Source organism: Vicia villosa, unplaced genomic scaffold (assembly GCF_029867415.1).
Source record: "Vicia villosa cultivar HV-30 ecotype Madison, WI unplaced genomic scaffold, Vvil1.0 ctg.000655F_1_1, whole genome shotgun sequence".
NCBI classification, from domain to species: Eukaryota; Viridiplantae; Streptophyta; class Magnoliopsida; order Fabales; family Fabaceae; genus Vicia; species Vicia villosa.
The window spans coordinates 520,893-539,624 of NW_026705293.1; the positions used below are offsets into that span (position 1 = coordinate 520,893).

The 18,732-nt window shown below is 33.0% G+C and overlaps 1 protein-coding gene and 2 pseudogenes across 1 annotated transcript; 2 read left to right on the forward strand and 1 right to left on the reverse strand.

Annotated features, from left to right (window-relative positions):
- Window positions 1-2,679: 2,679 nt before the first annotated feature.
- LOC131630182 (putative F-box/FBD/LRR-repeat protein At5g22670) lies at window positions 2,680-3,930 on the forward strand (annotated as a pseudogene).
- A 6,504-nt stretch (window positions 3,931-10,434) lies between these two features.
- Window positions 10,435-10,501, forward strand: LOC131630198 (small nucleolar RNA snoR60; annotated as a pseudogene).
- A 596-nt stretch (window positions 10,502-11,097) lies between these two features.
- LOC131630183 (receptor-like protein kinase) lies at window positions 11,098-12,450 on the reverse strand. The gene has a single exon (XM_058900973.1). The coding sequence runs from the start codon at window positions 12,448-12,450 to the stop codon at window positions 11,098-11,100; it is 1,353 nt and encodes a 450-aa protein (XP_058756956.1).
- Between the last annotated feature and the right edge of the window lie 6,282 nt (window positions 12,451-18,732).

Consider the following 18,732-nt stretch of genomic DNA (forward strand, 5'->3'; position numbering starts at 1 on the left):
ATTGAATATAACGTAAAATATTAAAATTTAACTTAAGGAGAACTTTGGAAATTTAAAACTATTGTGGTATAAGATCTACAAGTCGTGTTAGAAAGGAGAAACATAAGAAAGAAATCAAACAGTAATCAAGTTAGACTATCATTGATAACCAACTTATATCAAATCTATAAGAAAACGACAATACTGTTAAGAAGTGTGGTTAGACCTAACTCAACCCTACAAAACCGGCTTATAAGGACATGTTCAGGCCATATATTGTCCGATGTGGGACTCTTAACACACCCTCTCACGCCCAAGACTAGACAACTGGAGCGTGGAAATAAATGGTGGGTGGCCCGATAGCGGAAACCATAGAAGGTTGTCCACCGGATCTAAAACGAGGCTCTGATACCATGTTAAGAAGTGTGGTTAGGCCTAACTCAACCCTACAAAACCGGCTTGTAGGGTGAGGATTGCCCCCACTTATAAGGACATGTTGAGGCCATATATTGTCCGATGTGGGACTCTTAACAGATACCAAGATAACAAAATGTTGTAAAACCACTACCCATTTGTACAAAACAACATAGCAGCAATGGAAAATCAGTTACACAAAATGAGAAGATTGATAATTTCATTTTGCAGCCGAACTTGGTACTAAATATCAGCCTTTGATAGTTAAAAAGTAGCATCTTGGCTAAAGAACTCATAATCCCCTGTATAAATTAACTAGAATCTCCTCAACTGGAAGACAGTTGACTTTTATAGAATGTATGTACCATTTTGTTAATTCACTAATCCCCTGTATACTTCAAAAGTAAGAAAATGAATTTCATGACCGTTAGCTCCCAATATTAATTTTTCCTTAAACACTAAAATACATGGCCATTAATTATCAGTATTTGGAAAGAGAACATAACAGATCAATATATACCAGTTAGGAGTATAGAAATTTGTATTTGAAAAATAGAAAATACTCACATAATATAGTAATAGACCTGTAGATACTCTTGATTCCCCAATTATCATAAAAAGCATTCATGATCAAATATAATTAAACAAGTGTTGATGCAGGGTGCTAGACCTATCTCACTAAATGAGAGAAAAATAGTAAAAATAAGTAAGAAAAAAGAAACATGAAACTAGAGACAAAAACAAGTGTTGTCGTCCCGCACACACTATTGCAGCAGCTTCACCACTGCTTAAGGTATCTTTCGCCATCTTGTGAGCAGAGGTCTAGAACTACAATAGATTCCTATCTTCCATGCGACTTTCAAATCTGCAACTCAATATGTAAAAATGTTAAATGAAATTCATATACTAAGATCCAAAGCAACCATGTCTAGACCACCAAAAAATATTGATGATAATGACAAATTAAGAAGCAAAATAGCAAATAAAGCTCGTGATTAGTAAACTCCAAAATGGCCAATTAGTAATGTTAATTCTTTTACTCAAAAAAGATCTTGAAATAGTTAAAATGAAAATAAAATAAAACAAGATTTCATCTACTCTCACGGTTTTTCAAAAAGATCCCCCCAGTCTCAAAATCCAAAACAACAAGTATTGATGTCAAAAGCCTCAAAAAGCATTGAAAGTTAAGTTAAGTCTGATTTACTTTTGTTAGAGACCATTAGGTTCTTGACATCCTAATATCTTCTATGATAAAAGTTTACTTCTTAGGTTGAATCTCCAAAGTAAGATGGGCTATATTATGGGATATATTATGTTCAACCAAACACTCACTTAATTGTCTTAAAATGAAAAACTAAGATGAAATTTCAAAAGAATTACCTGGGAACTCCATCCAATGACACCGATATGCACGATCCCTTGACAGCATCCGACAACAAATGAAACAATTCCTTTCCACCTTTCACAATGTACGACAATAAATCAACCAAAAATAATATAAAAATTATTGTTAATTCCTAAAACAAATTAATACATTATAAGAGGCACGAACCCTTGACAGCATCCGACAACAAATGAAACAATTCCTTTCCACCTTTCACAATGTACGACAATAAATCAACCAAAAATAATATAAAAATTATGGTTAATTCCTAAAACAAATTAATACATTATAAGAGACCAAAACCTCAATGTATTTGTAAGGTAACCCTCTCTCCTCTTTAAGGATAGATTTCTCAAAACCAAGAAACTATGGCAGACTAAGGTGCAGCGTGGTTGGCGGAACTGTTAGTAAACCATGATGGCAACCACCACAATTGGGAATTGAAGCACCTCCTAAACCTATTACAAATAAGAAAATAACATAACAAAACCCGCTCCAAACCTTTAGATCCAAAACTGTACACTCTTGTTGCACCGAAAATAATTGAAACGTTGTGCAGTAAAAAAAATCGAGGAAAATAGATTAATTTGAGGAAAAGAGATGAAGAAGTTTTCATTAAAGCGGATGGCTTTGAAGTGAGAATGAGAAGAAAAGCCCTGTGACAAGTTGAAATCTGACTGAATAGATGTCACATTCTTTCAAAATAAAAGTAAATAAATGAATAGTGAAATTTGAGTGGACACCAAAATGGAAAAGGCGGAAAACCTACCGAAAAAGCTGGATAATATTTTTTATTTTCCGGTTTTTTATTAAAACCCTTTAGCTTATTGCTTTTATTAGCTCTCATATCAAACAAGTGAAGCTAATGAAACAAGTCGTAGCCCAAACCCTAATTCCAACAGAAAACCCTATATATTGTTGCAGATATGCTGATAATCCTCTCCCCTTCTTTGCTTGCAACATTCACAATTACAGATAATGTCTTCTGGCCGTTCAATTCCTACTGAGGATAGAATTAGCGACTTGCCCGAGTCAATTCTCTGCCACATTCTCTCCTTCCTTCCAACCAAAGCCGCTGCAACCACAATGATTCTCTCAAAGTGATGGAAACCGGTATGGCTCTCTGTCCTTATTCTTAACTTCGATGACAAGGAATTCAATGACTTTGAGACATTTCACAAGTTTGTTTATTCAACCATGTTCTCTTTGAGAGACAAAAAGACTTCGATCCAATCGTTTACCTTGAAATTATGCTTCTATTCTCGCTTCAAACAAAGAGAATTGAATAGAATTTTTAAATTTGTGTTGCAACGAGGAGTCAAGAATCTTAACTTCGACTTGTCTGGTAAATCACATTGTATCAAATTACCTCCTTGCATTATCAGTTGTAAGACGCTTCAGGTTCTTAGGTTGGAGAACATAAAAATGTGGGATTTTGACCAAGTGAATTTTCCTTGTCTCAAAACTCTTCATTTAAATTATGTTGATTTCAAATCTCCTAAATATTTTGCAAAGTTTCTATATGGCTGCCCTATTCTAGAAGATTTGAATGCAAAATCACGTACCTTCCAGAAATCAATCGATCCCATGGAAAACTTGAATGCTTTACCTAATTTGGTCAAAGTAAGGATTTGTTATAATACGGATATTCTGATGTCTTTGGTTTGTAAGACGAGAATTTTGCATATAGAACAGGTATAAATGTTATCCTACTGAATATTCACTATTTGCATTGAATATACATTAATTAACTAATTGTGTAATCTATATGCTCATAAGCTATCAAATAGAGTATACATTTCTAACGTTCTATTGTGTGCAACTCACGCAGATATGGGGCATGACTTGGAAACCACTTCCCATGTTTCACAATTTGACTCACATGGAACTTACTTTTTGGCTTAGCTTACTGAAGAGGGAGTGCAGGTCGTTGATAGAAATACTCCCAAATTTTCCCAATCTTCAACATTTTAACATTAAGTTCATATTTTTGAATAGTAATGGTGCAACATATATTTGTTCTGAATGTTCGAAGGTTGTTCCACCCAGTCCCACCATTGCTACAGAATGTCTTTCCTCACAGCTTAAAACATTTAGCATTCAATGTTCCACAGACACAGAAAACATCAACAATTGTGAGTTCCAATTTGTAAAATATATTATGCAACATTCAAAAGTACTAGAGACTGTGAGAGTCAAAAGTACCCGCCTTAAAACGAACCAAATGTTTATGAAGTTATCTTCATGCACAAGGAGCTCTCCAACATGTAAACTTTTATTTGGTTGATGATGATAATTATGTCGTGGTTTTCTTTTGGAAGAATGAGTAGTGGTTTTTCATGAAAGAAATTTTCGGGAGTAATATCATATACTTTCTCTTAGTGTAAAGAGAGAGATGAATCCATGTAATCAAAGTTCTACCTTTTGTTTATTTTATTGTTTGGTGTAGTCCGGTTGTTGATCCTACGAATACTGGAGAAATCTATAACTATGATGCATTTTGATTGTTAGTTGATTGCTAGAAATTTGAAATGTTTGATTTTTTGCTTGGGTTAGAGGTGTGTTTTGGTGTATGAATATTTAATGTACCAATTAAATTTTATTTTTAAGGTAAGCCATGAACTGTTTCTTGGTGTTTAGGTAAGATGAAGTATAACATAATTTGTCAGATTACAAAAATTGATATGTTTTTGAAATTGGTGGTTTGTAAATTCTTTGAATTTTGAGTCTTGGGTTGGGGCAAGTCAGAATAATTTTGATGAGGAGGGAGGGCAGGGATAGTTAATGACTAATCAATTGTCTGGTAGAATGAAATTGATAAGGGATAAAAGATGCTGTTTGTGAATTTTAAGTTAAGCTTGGATGCATATGCTATTATGATGATTTTGTGTGTTATATGGATCACTCCGTTATAGGTGTGGACAGCTCTGTTGTTGAGTGCAAACTTGTAATCTGCATATCATAGGTTCTATATGTCAGCATTTTATTACTGAACTCTTGAATCACTTATATGCATTGGCTTTTAGCACGAGGAGTGTTCAAAATTCATTTGTTACTTTATGTAGTTTTTTTCCGTTAGAATTAAAGGTTAACGCTTCAACTGCTACAAAGTCGTTCAATTTTCGGTGAATAACTTCATTATGAATGGAACATCTATTATTGATATCTATAACTGAAAGCAACATCTATACATTCAAAACAACAGTACTCTTTCAGGTTCGCTGCATCTCGCATACACGATTCTGTTGCACACGGAGGCCGCACATCGAAATTTGTTCCAGGTGGAGGTCTTGGTTGTGGGTTTATCGCACCCACAATTCTGTGGCAGAACCTCATGTTTTAATTTGTTCAAAACTGTATTGGATGTGCTGCCAATTGATAGCAGAGACCATCTCATCCAAGTTTGTTCACTCTTCCATAGCAATGTCCAAGTTTGTTCGACGAATGAAAGTCGTTGGTTACATTTGCAAGCATTATAAAAAATTAAATCAAAAGAATAAAACAGAATAAGAGTGATGGATATATACCATGCTTCAGATTTCAACTACGATAAACAAGTGATAAAGGTTCTTAAAAAATATCAATGACTAGAGCTTAGTATGAAGAAGAAGTGATGAGAAGTAAGGTTTAGGATCTGAAACAAGAAGCTGATAAATCCAAAGCTTAGTCTGAAGAAATATAGGGGAAACTAGAGCTTTTATCGAAACAAGCTGAAGAAAGAAAAGCTGCAGATAAAAGGTAGAGTCTAAGTTTCATATTCCAGTGGTAAGATCATATTGACAGTATTTTATTCTTAAGATTCTTCAATCTATAACTTGCACATGTTTGTGGCTTGAGAAGCATCATGCTTAGTTATTCACTGATGAGCTGATTGGAACCTAACAACCTCAACTGCAACGTGAACAGCAGGAAGAAAAGGCTTATTGATCTTACTTTTTTGCAGCCATGTATGTTGGAATCGCATGAAAGCATAAGAAAACCAAGCAAGAAAGTGAAGGATCTGCCACAACTAACACTTCTCCTCCAAAGAAAACATACAAAGAGAAGAGAAACAAGCTAAGGCATAGATTTATCTACTACTCATGCTGTAACTAGTTTGGCAAAGAGGTAATATAATGAAGAAAATTAACAAAGTTTAATCTACACTTGTGCAACAATTCTTAATGTGACTCTTGGACTTTATGTTTCCTACAAGAATCATCCTCGCATAGACCATAGACAACAACATTCTTGGCATTCTTGGCATTGTGTCTAATATCAAAACATGTATTACCTTTTACTCATTTTTAACCTCAAATTAATAAAAAAATATCAATACAACTTAGGAATAGTTTTGTCAAATTGTTCTAATTTATCAATACAACTTGGGAATAGTTTTGTCAAATTGTTCTAATTTATCCAATCACTAAAAAAATTCAAAAATAAGAAGGATCAAAATGAACAAAATCAAATCTTTTAGTATTCATTCATTAGAGATTACATGAGATTGAAACTATATTCAAAAGTCAGTGGATACATTCCAAAATAAAGCAAGTATTCAATTCTAAAACCTAAAAAATTTTACACATAGGGGACACCAATTGCACCAAGTATTCATTCTCTCACACTGAATCACAAACCAATTCTCACATTGAGAAAAAATTCCACACAAAAACACTCATTCATTCACGACCTCATAACCAAGACCTCCACGACTCCACCTGCAACAAACTTCGATGTACGCCCTCCGTGTGCAACAGGATTGTGTATGCGAGATGCAGCGAACCTGAAAGAGAGACGAATGTATCGTGAATCAAAGATTTAGCGTGCCAAGTTGTTGTGTCTTAATCTAACAACTAAGACATATATACATCTTATTGTTGTATCCAATCCAATTCCCTCACATCTATTCATTCTACCCATTCTTGAGACATCACATAAAAGGAGAAATATTGGTGAAAATCAAAACCAACACCAACAACCAGTTAACTAAACTGCTTCGCAAGCACACCCGATATGTGATGCTGTTTGTGTTGTTGAGTGCGAACTAGTATTCTGCATATCATCCGTTCTATTTGTCAGCATTTTATTAGTGAACTCTTGAATCACTTATATGCATTGGCTTTTAGCACGAGGAGTGTTCAAATTCATTAGTTAGTTATTGTAGTTTTTTCCCGTTAGAATTAAAAGTTAAAAGTTCAACTCCTACAAAGTCGTTCAATTTTCGGTGAATAACTTCATTCTGGATGGAACATCTATTATTGATATCTATCACTGCAAACAAAATTAGTGATGTTGCCTTTTAAAGAAACTTTCCATTCACAGAGTCATCATGTTTTTCAACCATGAGGGCGAGGCCACAAGTCTGCTAATGTTTTCTTTTTTTGTGTGTTCTTCAAATTTCATTAAAAAAACACAGTTTATCATCATGCTTTGTGTGTCCAAGCTTATTCGATGAATGAAAGTTGTTGGTTGCATTTGCAAGCTTAATAAAAAATTAAATAAAAAAATAAAGTGGGTAACCAATAAAACTCTACAAATTTATTTCATCTCATTATGCACATTACATAGGATTCCATACTAGGAAAAAAACAACAAACAAAACTCTCCCTAGGCTGCCAGGCTAGTGCTAATTAGATAGGTAATAGATATTGATAACAAGGATACCGTAGTGACACATATCCGCATTACGCAGACAAAAACTCCCTCCTATGCAAAACCAATCCGAATTATGCCATTATAACTCAACCAACACTCTTTGTTCTTTTTCACCTCTTTTTCATTCTAGCGCAATCACATTAAGCCCGTTATCCGTACACATTCATATTAAGGAAACCGGTTAGCGACTATGATCCTTTTCATTAGCACAGGGTTCTGGTTACAAAAGCGGCATACCCCTTTTTATAACCCATCGCAATTGTGGAGGATCGGACCGTAATCCGCCCTACCGAGTCCAATATCAGAGACCAATGGACCAACTAACAATGGGCGTTACTTTTTTTTTTAGAATCAACAACCGTTGGGGTAAATGACCGGGTGAGGGTCACCTAACTTAGAAGGTGTATTCCTTTTTTTTTTCAATTTAATCGAACATTCATTCGTTATTTTTCAGGATCATTCACTTATATTCATCGACCGCCAAACGTAGACGTGTTTAAGATGGTGCCGACTGCTAGTATAAACTACTTAAGAGCACTAGTACAAAAAGATCAATATAATTTTAAAATTTACACCCAATATACAAAAAACGGGTGTAAATTAAAAATGCGGTGGCAATTTTGTAAATAATATGTCATTTTAAATATTATCAGGTGATAATTTACACCCTATTTTCTAAAAACGGGTTTAAATTAAAAATATTATTATAATCAAAGTTCAATTACTCTCTTTAAACAAAAAATGGGTGTAAATTTATATGAAAAAAAATTGTTTAAATTTATAACTCAAAATATATAATCTATATAGCATTTTAATAAATAATTTAAATATCATTAATAAATTAATGAATGAATATTAATGGATCTAAATTTATTAGGTGAATAAAATAGTTTAAACATTATACAAAAACTCTTTATTAGGTGAAACATTATACTTTAAACATAATTCTTTAAATTTATTAATATAATAAAATACTTTCTCTATTTTCTATTCAACTCTCTTACGGAACTCATTTTCAACTCTTTCAGAAAACTCATTTTTAATCTAACTCGATTTCATTCATGCATTTCGCGCGCTGCTTCAGGCCATGGCAATTTCGGAATTCAGCGAGTTTGATTGGAAAAGAGGTTGATTTTGGATTTCTTGATTTCTCTAAACCACACTACAATACCCTTGCAGTGACGACACCGTTCCCTCACAGAAAAACGAAGACCTCTTCTTCGCTCACTCTCATTTCACCAAAACGTTTACGACAACGAAGCTGAGGGGAAACTATTGCAGTGACGACAACGAAGCTGAGAAGAAATTATTGCAGTGACGACACCGAAGCTGAGAGGAAACCATTTCACAGTGACGACAACGAAGCTTAAAATCTGGTATCGATCTCGATTCCATTCTCAATTTTCTACGGCTGATCTATGGCTGTTAACGATCATGCATATTCAATTTACACAGCGAAGTTAGGGTTTAATTGATTTGTATTCATTTGCAGATAACTGAATCGTGATCATGTGGGGGAGATTTTCCTTTTCTTCTCTCCTTGTTAAAGATTCTACGCACGCCACATGTTTGTTACTTAGCTGGTTTTGTCATCTTTCTCACCAATTTGGAAGCATAGTTAATGTCCATGAACTTGATGAATATGCTAGTATGAGAATGGTTTAGTATTGAATCTCATACATGTTTCCATTTCACCGAACATTGTTTAGTATTTTCTTATATATTCTGCGGTTATATGTGTAGCTGGAAGAAGGTCAAGTGAAAATGCATCCATGTTTTGAAGAAGAGGAAGATGCCAAGGTTGCTTTTATGAGTAGGATTTAGAGCTTACCAAACTCATTTTGGTTTATTTAAAAAACAAAATTCTGGGGTATCTTTCTGCAGTTCCTTACCACCAGCAAAGTCACTCTTTTAGCAAGGAATATGTGAGCCATCATTCAATTAATTGGTGTAGTTAGTGTTATACTTTATTTATTCTAGTTTCCCATTCTATTTTAATATTCGACTTAAGTATGGTTTTAACTATAGCTATTATGGTTTCTCGTGCATAGATTTATTAGAATATAATGTGTTAGACTGTTTCCACATGAGTTTCTTATTAAGATCTGTTGTAACATGGAAATTTCAGCTTATACCGCTTCCAGCAATATGGAGTAAACTTGTAATAATTGGAAGTTTCATAGCAGGGTGAGCTAGAAATATGATTGAAGAACATTTAATTATCGATTGATTTTAGTTATTATAACTTGTTGATTCTCTATGATCCATTTTAATGAGTTTAGTTTGTGAATTTGAATTGGTTTTCAGTTTTAGAACTCAAGTTTGTGCATTGAATTTTCTAGTTTAAGATTGTGTTACTCTGAGAATTTATCCTAGCTGAAGCATGTGTTTGTTATTTTGCCTTGAGCAGGTTGATTCTAGGTTGTTGAGGGTTGTGGCTATTGAACATCCAAAGGATGCTGATATTGCGGCAGAACAACAGTCTCTCATGTGTCTGATATTGTTGGTCCAGTAAGTATTGATTCTAGTTTGATTGTTTTTGGCATATGTTGTGTGTGTGAGTGTGGTTATGATGTTATGTTATGTTTATGTAGACTGGAGTTGTTTATGCGGTGGAATTCTCCCATCGAAGTGGGCGTGACTTGATCAATATGGCTAAGAAACGTACTAATGTTATACCGATTATCGAAGATGCTAGACACCCAGCTAAGTACAGAATGTTGGTTGGTATGGTCGATGTGATATTTTCTGATGTTGCTCAGCCTGATCAGGTGTGAATTAAGTTTGAATATGCTCTACTTATTCGTAACTTCAGTTTCAGTAATGTTATATATTTGCTAATTACGTATTTTTACACTGATTTACTTGTTGTTTTACTTGTTTACACTGATTCTCAGCTAAGTACCCTTAAAAGCTTATTTTTTTGTGTTTTGTTTAATATCTCTTAAATTTTGTATTTTGAATCCAATTCTGTTTATATGATCATTCATTTTTAAGTAAAATTGTTTTGCGGACTATCAGTGCATGTGATGATTTACTCGGATTCCCCTTCAAGACTTCTTGGATGATGTAGTCCCTGCTGAGGCAGTGTTCACCAGTGAAGTGAACAAGTTGAAAGCAGATCAATTTAAACCATCTGAGCAAGTGACTCTTGAACCATTTGAGAGGGACCGTGCTTGTGTTGTTGGTGGCTACAGAATGCCCAAGAAGAAGAAAGATGTCGAGTAACTTAACCTAATTTTCTTTGAAAAATTAGGATTTTTTGATGACTCCCAGTTAAAGATATTACTGTTTTCAATTTTGAATTGCAGAATGCACTCTATAATATGTTATCTGAACTAAATTTATATGGTTTTTACTTTTTAATTATGTATATGGTGTTGGGCTGGACAGAAATCAGTTTTATTATTTACAGTACCAAAGGAGCTAAAGTTGTGAAAGCTTTCAGGAACATTCCTGGTGTTGAGATAACCAATGTGGAGAGGTTGAATCTTTTGAAGCTTGCACCTGGTGGACATTTGAGATAAGTTTTTGAACTCTTGTCTCTGGTTTCATATTTTGAACCCTTTCCTCTGACTTCGGGAGCAACTGATTGGTTGGGACTACTTCGGGTGGAATCTCATTTGTCGCTTCAACTCCTGCAGGGTTAGGATTAGCATTGACAGGAACTTCTTGTTCTTCAACTATTCTGTCACCAGTTTCATCTGTAATCCCCTCTCCTGCAGGTAAAGCCTCGGGACTTGGCAGAGTAACTTGAGTCTCGGTCTCTTCGTTTTTGGGTTCTTCAAAACACTCAACTTTCTTCCATAACAAAGATTTGGTGGAAGGTTACCAGTGAACCTGTTATTCACAAAGTCCAACTGTACCAAACTGCTGTTAATTCCCAAGCTTTGAGGTATGACTCCAGAGAACATGTTGTTAAACAATGAAATGTTCTTAAGGTTCTTCAGCTCTGTCATCTCCACAGGAAGTTCACCAGAAAGGCTATTATTATACACATACAGATACTTGAGACCTCGAATCTTCCATATCTCGGGCGGAATTTCGCCTCTCAATTGATTAGAAAACAGTTCAAGGTCTCTTAGTTCACTGAGTTTTCCCAATTCACTCGGAATTTTTCCATCAAGTCGATTGGAATACAAATGCAACTCAGTCAAAGACTTACAGTTACCTATTTCAGAAGATATTTTACCAGATAAATGATTCTCCGAAAGGCGAAGAACCGAAAGCTTGGTAAGCAGACCAATGGAAGATGGAATAGGTCCAACCAAGTTAGATTTCACAGCAGCAAATTTTGATAAAGCAGTATAATTACCAATGCTATATGGAATTTCACTACCAAAATCATTGAATGAGATATCCAAAAACTGTAAATTTCGACAACCAGAAGAACCTAATGGAATAGTACCTGTTAGTTTATTGTTGGCAACATCAAAGTTAAGAAGTTGATTGAGATTGTTGAGACTGTAAGGAAGAACACCCTCCAGCTGATTATCATTCAAATACAAGTCTTGTAACTGAGTACAGTTCCCAATAGATGAAGGAATTGAACCAGAGAAGTTGTTATATTTGAGGTACAATTCTTGGAGATGAGTCATGTTGGCAATAGTAGTTGAAATGGAACCGTGAAGTTGGTTATAAGAGAGATCAAGAACTTTTAGGAGAGGGATTTGAGACAAGAAATGAGGAAATGGAGTTGTGAGAACATTAATAGAAAGATCAAGGTATTTGAGATTGTGAAGGTTAGTGAAAGATTGAGGTATTTGGCCATTGAAGTAGTTGTAGCTAAGGTCTAGGTGTTGGAGTTGTGTGCAGTTTGCAATTTCTGGTCCTAGTTGACCGTAGATGTCAAGATAGGAAAGGTTGAGAGAGATTACACGGTGGAAAGAGTTGCATTTGAGACCAGCCCATGAACATGGTGTGGAATGAGATGGGTTCCATGTTGAGTTTATGAGAGGTGGAAGTGATGTCCAGTGGGTTTTGAATGATAGAAGTGCTAAGCCATCTGAGTTGAGTGAAGAAGAAAGAGTGTACATAAGCTCTTACACGACATGTGTTAATATAAGCTGTATATCCAAACACCCCCTAAATGACAAGAGTCACAACAAAATAAAGAAAACAATACACCTGGTGGACATTTGAGATAAGTTGTTGAGATAATCCTTATGCTAAGACTGCGAAGAGAGCAGCTTTGCTTGCTGAGGCTCAGCGTGTTAAGGCTAAGGCAGAGAAGCTTGATAAGAAGAGAAAGTCTGTGTCTAAGGTGATAATGATATTAATATTATTCTCAGTTTTTCATATTTTGTTTACATACTGATAATGCTTGAGATGTAAAATATGTTGTATATACTAGTTGACATGCTTGCATAGCTTATGCTTTTGATGTTTAAGGTATATTTTTGTGCATTTATGAAATTGTATTTACATGTTAGTTTTTAGTGTTGGTTTGGTTTGTTCTTAGTATCTGCTGTGAAATGATAAGTTATATGGTAGTTGTTGTACTTTGATTTGAATTGTGATTTACTAATGTGTAGTGACCCTTTAAAATATAGGTTTAATGTTTAAAATAGGCTAATAGATTATACGTATTAAAAGAGATATCGTATTAAACTGTTCAATTCACAACGAAATATTACAATAAAAGTTTAAAAAGTAAAAAATTGTGTTAAGTTACCATAACAAAGAAACTCAAATACATAAATGTATTATATTAACATATGAAAGAACCTCAAATTTTACTTGAAACAGAATAATGAGAAAAAGTAAGTATCACGAGTGCAGTATGAGTACTTCACTATTTTAGAAGTAGCCATGCTTCAGAGTTACTTGTACTTTTTTTGAAGTGCATAAAAATATAGCCATTAATCTCTAGTGAAGTGCATAAAAGATATAGCCATTAATCTCTAGGATTCAGCTTATATGAAGTGCAGCAGGGGTATATCTATAGATGAGAAAATCAAGGGAGTTAGTTTAGATAAATCCATTAGTCTCTATTAACTAATAATTAGCTCATCACAAAAATATGACCCACTTAGCACTTTATTCTAGAATTTCTTATTTGACTTTGAAATATCCTACTTCTCCCAAGTCACAAGTCAAATTGTGGTTGTTTTGATGAAAATGTTTGTTAATTTTGGTTTAATACTCAAATTGCGGTCATGTTTGTACTCATTTGACATGTTTTTAAAGTTAATGTGTGGTCTTTGGTGCTCACACTTTGACCAATGGGTTTGATAATCCAAGTTCTCCTTTTAGTATATCTGAGTAGCTAGTGACAAATTTTCCCAGTACAAAATGGTTAGTGGTCTATTAGACTATTACAAGTTTTCATGGTGTAAAATAATATATGTTGCAGTACCTTTTCATGGACCAATATATGTTGCTTTGGTAAAAGGTACTGGCAGAAATCAATGACTGCAAGGACTGAAATCCCATTGGTTTCTGAAGATCAACACCAGGTAAGCCTTCACCTTCTATCATATTATCTTTTAGCCTAATGGTAAAGTGTTTGACATTGTACTTTTAAGAGATGAAGTTTAAATCTATGAGATTGTTGTTAAATGATCATTAATTCTAATGTTATTAATAATAATTTCTCTGTTCTACATATAAAAATAATATAAGGCCATCTTTAGGACTTGTATACGAGAGAACTTATAACTTGTAAAAAAAAAGAGAGAATTTAATTCATAGTTACAAGAATCTAATTCTATGTTTTTCTACACAATCACTCTTCATGTCAAATATAAAGGAGATTATATTGGTTGATATTTCGAAGATAAAATCAGTATTTATCTTATCTATTGCTCCAAGTATAATGTTGAAAAGTGTGATGAATTGCAGCACATAGTAGTACACACGGGAGATCATGAAAGTGGTTGCAGTAACTGGCACAATATCTTCCCAAAATTAAAAGTGTTCACCGTTGAAGGTTGCATGAAATTAGAATACTTATTTGAACAATACAGTGATGCTCATCCAAACCATAATGAGATTTACCTTCAGCTTCCAGCATTGGAAGAACTCTATCTTTGGAATTTGCATACAATAACGCTAATAATGTGCATACAATATATGATCAGCTTTGAAGGTACAATAACGCTAATAATGTTTTTATTTTATTTTTATTTTTATTTTTATAATAATTGAAAATGATGGTGTACATTAACTTTGGTTGTTGGTTGTAGATGTATTGAAGGAGTTTACTTCTAAGAAATGCGGTAAACTTGAGAAATTGCTTAAGGAAAATGGTAATCATGGGGTTCAGATGAAACACAAGATTCTAGAGCACCGAAGCTAACCGTCAAGCATGGCGTAAAATTATATATGAAGAAAGTATTATGACTTAGTTAAAATATAATTTTTATGTGTATGATTTTATAATACTTGAAATATTATGACTGTCCATGATTTTGTATACTTTTTGGTTAATATTAAAAATATTTTGACTTAGTTAAAATATGATTTTTATGCGTATGATTTTATAGTATTTACAATATTATGACTGAAAATAAAATATAACTAAATGGTGTTTATGAAATAGGGTGTAAATAGATATAATTGTTCATTTATAAATGGCGTATTTACACCCGATTTTTACTAAAATAGGGGGTAATTAAGAACATATTTACACCCGATTTTTATTAAAATAGGGTGTAATTAAAACATAATTAAGCTCAATTACACCCGATTTTTATTAAAATAGGGTGTAATTAAAACGTAATTAAGTCCAATTACACCCGATTTTTATTAAAACAAGGTGTAATTAAAACGTAATTACGCTCAATTACACCTTATTTTTATTAAAACAGAGTGTAATTAAAAACGTAATTACGCCCAATTACACCCGATTTTTATTAAAATAGGGTGTAATTAAAAACGTAATTACGCCCAATTACACCCGATTTTTATTAAAACAGGGTGTAATTAAAAACGTAATTACGTCCAATTACACCCGATTTTTGATAAAACAGGGTGTAATTAAAAACGTAATTACGCCCAATTACACCCGATTTTTGTTAAAAATAACGGGTGTAAATTTGTTAGACATTTCTCACCCTGTGGATATACACCCGATTTTTATTAAAAATAATGGGTGTAAATTTAATAAAAAACGGGTGTAAATTAACATTTTTGTACTAGTGGAGGCTACTTCAAAACTTAGAACTCGAGGTCTCGGCATAATGGTTATTCAAATCGGACACACATACTTAGGGGATTTAGGGTGTTAGGACGGTACCGATATTATCAAAACTTTCCTAAGTCTACTTAACATAGCTTAGACGGCAATGGTGAGATGGGCAAGTCTTCTTCTTCTTCTTGGATGGTTGGCATGATAGATATTTTAGACGTCTTGGTTTGAAAGTTTTGATGGCGAATATAAGATTGTGTTGTCGATACCCTTTTGGACTCTATAGCCCTCTTATTTGCAAGCTTAGCCTCCAATACTCTTTTGTTCTTCATTAAATTCTTCATTGCCGTATTCAAGAGTATAATTTCGTTAATTGTGTATCTTATATTTTCACCCTTGTGTATCTTAGATGGCATTGGTGAGACGGACGAGTCTTCTTCTTGGATGGTAGACATGATGGATAATCTAGACGGCATAGTTTGAAAGTTTTGACGGCGAAGATAACATTGAGTTGTCCAAATCGGTTTGGACTCTATAGCCCTCTTATTTGCAAGCTTAGCCTCCAACACTCGTTTGTTCTCCATTAAATTCTTCATTGCCGTATTCAAGAGTATAATTTCGTTACTTGTGTATCTTATATTTTCATCCTTGTGTATCTTAGATGGCATTGGTGAGACGGACGAGTCTTCTTCTTGTATGGTAGACATGATGGATAATCTAGACGACATGGTCTGAAAGTTTTGACGACGAAGATAGCATTGAGTTTTCGATACATGTTTGGACTTTATAAACATTTTATTTGCAAGGTTAGCCTCCAACCCTCCTTTATTCTTCATTGAGTTCTTCATTGCCGTTTTTAAGAGTATCATGTTGTTACTTGTGTATCTTATATTTTCACCCATGCTATTGTAATCATGGTTTTTCTTTGGTTTTGATATTGGTGACAACGTTGCTTTGGATGTATCCATGTTACTGTATACAAGTAGTAACTAGGTGAATTATGGCTTTTTCTTGTAGTTTTTATAGAAAATGTGGCTTGAGAATGAATTATAAAGTTGTGGTTCAACATTAAATAGGAAGAATTTTAGATAAAATCTGATATTTTTTAAAGGAAAAGTTTGTTAAGATTTTTTAAATTAAGACTATAATTGAAATATTTTTTTCATGTTATACGAATAGTTTGTTACACTAGTTTTAAAAATCAGTTATCTTATAAAAACTTGTTATTGAATGTAATATTTAATTTAGAGAGAATAGGAGTAAATTGTTACACTTTTATGTTTTTGACGGGGAGTAGTTTGTTACACTTTTAAGTTTAAGATTATACTAATTTGTTTCTTTATGAGAACACATGACTTAATATCATAGCCCTAGTTTGTTTCAGTTTTTTTTAAATAATTATATAAGATTTGTTTTTTTTCTAAATTTTAAAAGATGAAAATGATTTGTATGGTGTTGTATATTTTTTATTATAAAAATATAAATATTTCTTAAAATAAATTAATTTAAAATATTATATTTTAAATAATATTTTAAATATTTCAATCTTTGATATAATAGTTTTTGATGTTACAAATTTAAGATCACTTAAGTTTGAAAGCTTTTTGTAATATATATATATATATATATATATATATATATATATATATATATATATATATATATATATATATATATATATATATATGTTTGTATTTAAATTTTACCTTCATATACTACAAAAATCTTTCTAAATTTCTGCCTATAAATATGCCACTACAACTCCACAAACTCTGATACGTATATACTATTTCTATTACTCAGTATGTTTTATGGTTATCAGTGACTGTTCTTGGGCCTGATCAGGGTGGGCATATGCCCAGACTCGGGCCATTTTTTGTTTGCAGTAACATGAATAAACAATTTTATATATATTATTTTTTGAATTTGAAAACCGTCTTTTAACATTGTCCCAACGGCGGTACGTCATTTTGCTAACTCATTGTCGTGAGTTCGATATGATGTGTAATAACTTTTTAGTTTTTTTCAAAACTACCAAAAGTAAAAAATTAGATATTAATGCAAATAAGAGTCAAACCCTGCTCCATACAAATGTGAGAACATTCTGCCACTCGGACATTGATGCTTTATCCTCATTATTTGGTTATTATTTATTCTTAATTAAAATAACATTTCTTAAAACACTCAATTTTAAATACCATTATATTTTAAAAAATATAGAATATTGACACTTAACATTAATTATTAAATTCAATAAATTATGGTAACTTTACGTACACAAATAATTATATAATTATAATGTTACTAATTTTTCAAGGAAATTATTTATAAATTAAATAACTAAAATATAACAATAACAATAAATAGTTAAAATTTAATTATTCTATAAGATATATTTATAAGATATATTGTTGATTAAATAAGTAAATCAGTAAAATTTTATTAAGAGAATATTTTTATTGTATACAAAATATCAGGATGTTACAATTATTCTCGGGTCTCAAAAAAGTAAGGATCCATCCTACTTAAAATACATTGAGATCAATTATGCATTTTATTGTTTCTCTTTAAGATATCTGAGAGGACCGATCACTTTGGTTTTGAAGTTTTCACTAAAAGCGGATATAAATATTAAAAACATGTATCTCAAGGCTTGATAGCTCACGTTGGTAGTTTGTATAATGATTATAATAATCAAATAACGACATGTTACATTATCCTTGGCATACCACTTTAGTAAATGAAGTAACATTATCCTTGATTCCTTGATGGTATGTTACACTGAGCGGGAGATATTTAATCATTTGATAATATTGATATTATTCGAACATTCACCGCAAAAAAGTCTTGGATACAATAAAAAGAACGGAGCGGAATGGAACGGAGCGGGATAGAATGGAGCGGAACGGAGCGGGATAGAATGGAGCGGAACGGAGCGAAATGAAATAAATACGTCTTTCCATTGTTTGGGAACTTCACGATGGAATAGAGTAATTTTTTAATTCCGCCCAAATCGGAGGGTACAAAAAATGGTGGAAAGTGATGGAATGGAATGAAATGCATTCCATCCAATACAACTCAATTCCATCCGTTTTAATCAATCCAAACGATGGAATATAAACTTATTTCATTCCATTCTGCTCCATTCCATCATATTCCATCAATCCAAACATACCCGAAAAGACAA

What these genes read in the sequence shown, in the direction of transcription:
- LOC131630183 (XM_058900973.1), bottom strand. Translation starts at nt 12,450, where the DNA reads ATGTACACTCTTTCTTCTTCACTCAACTCAGATGGCTTAGCACTTCTA.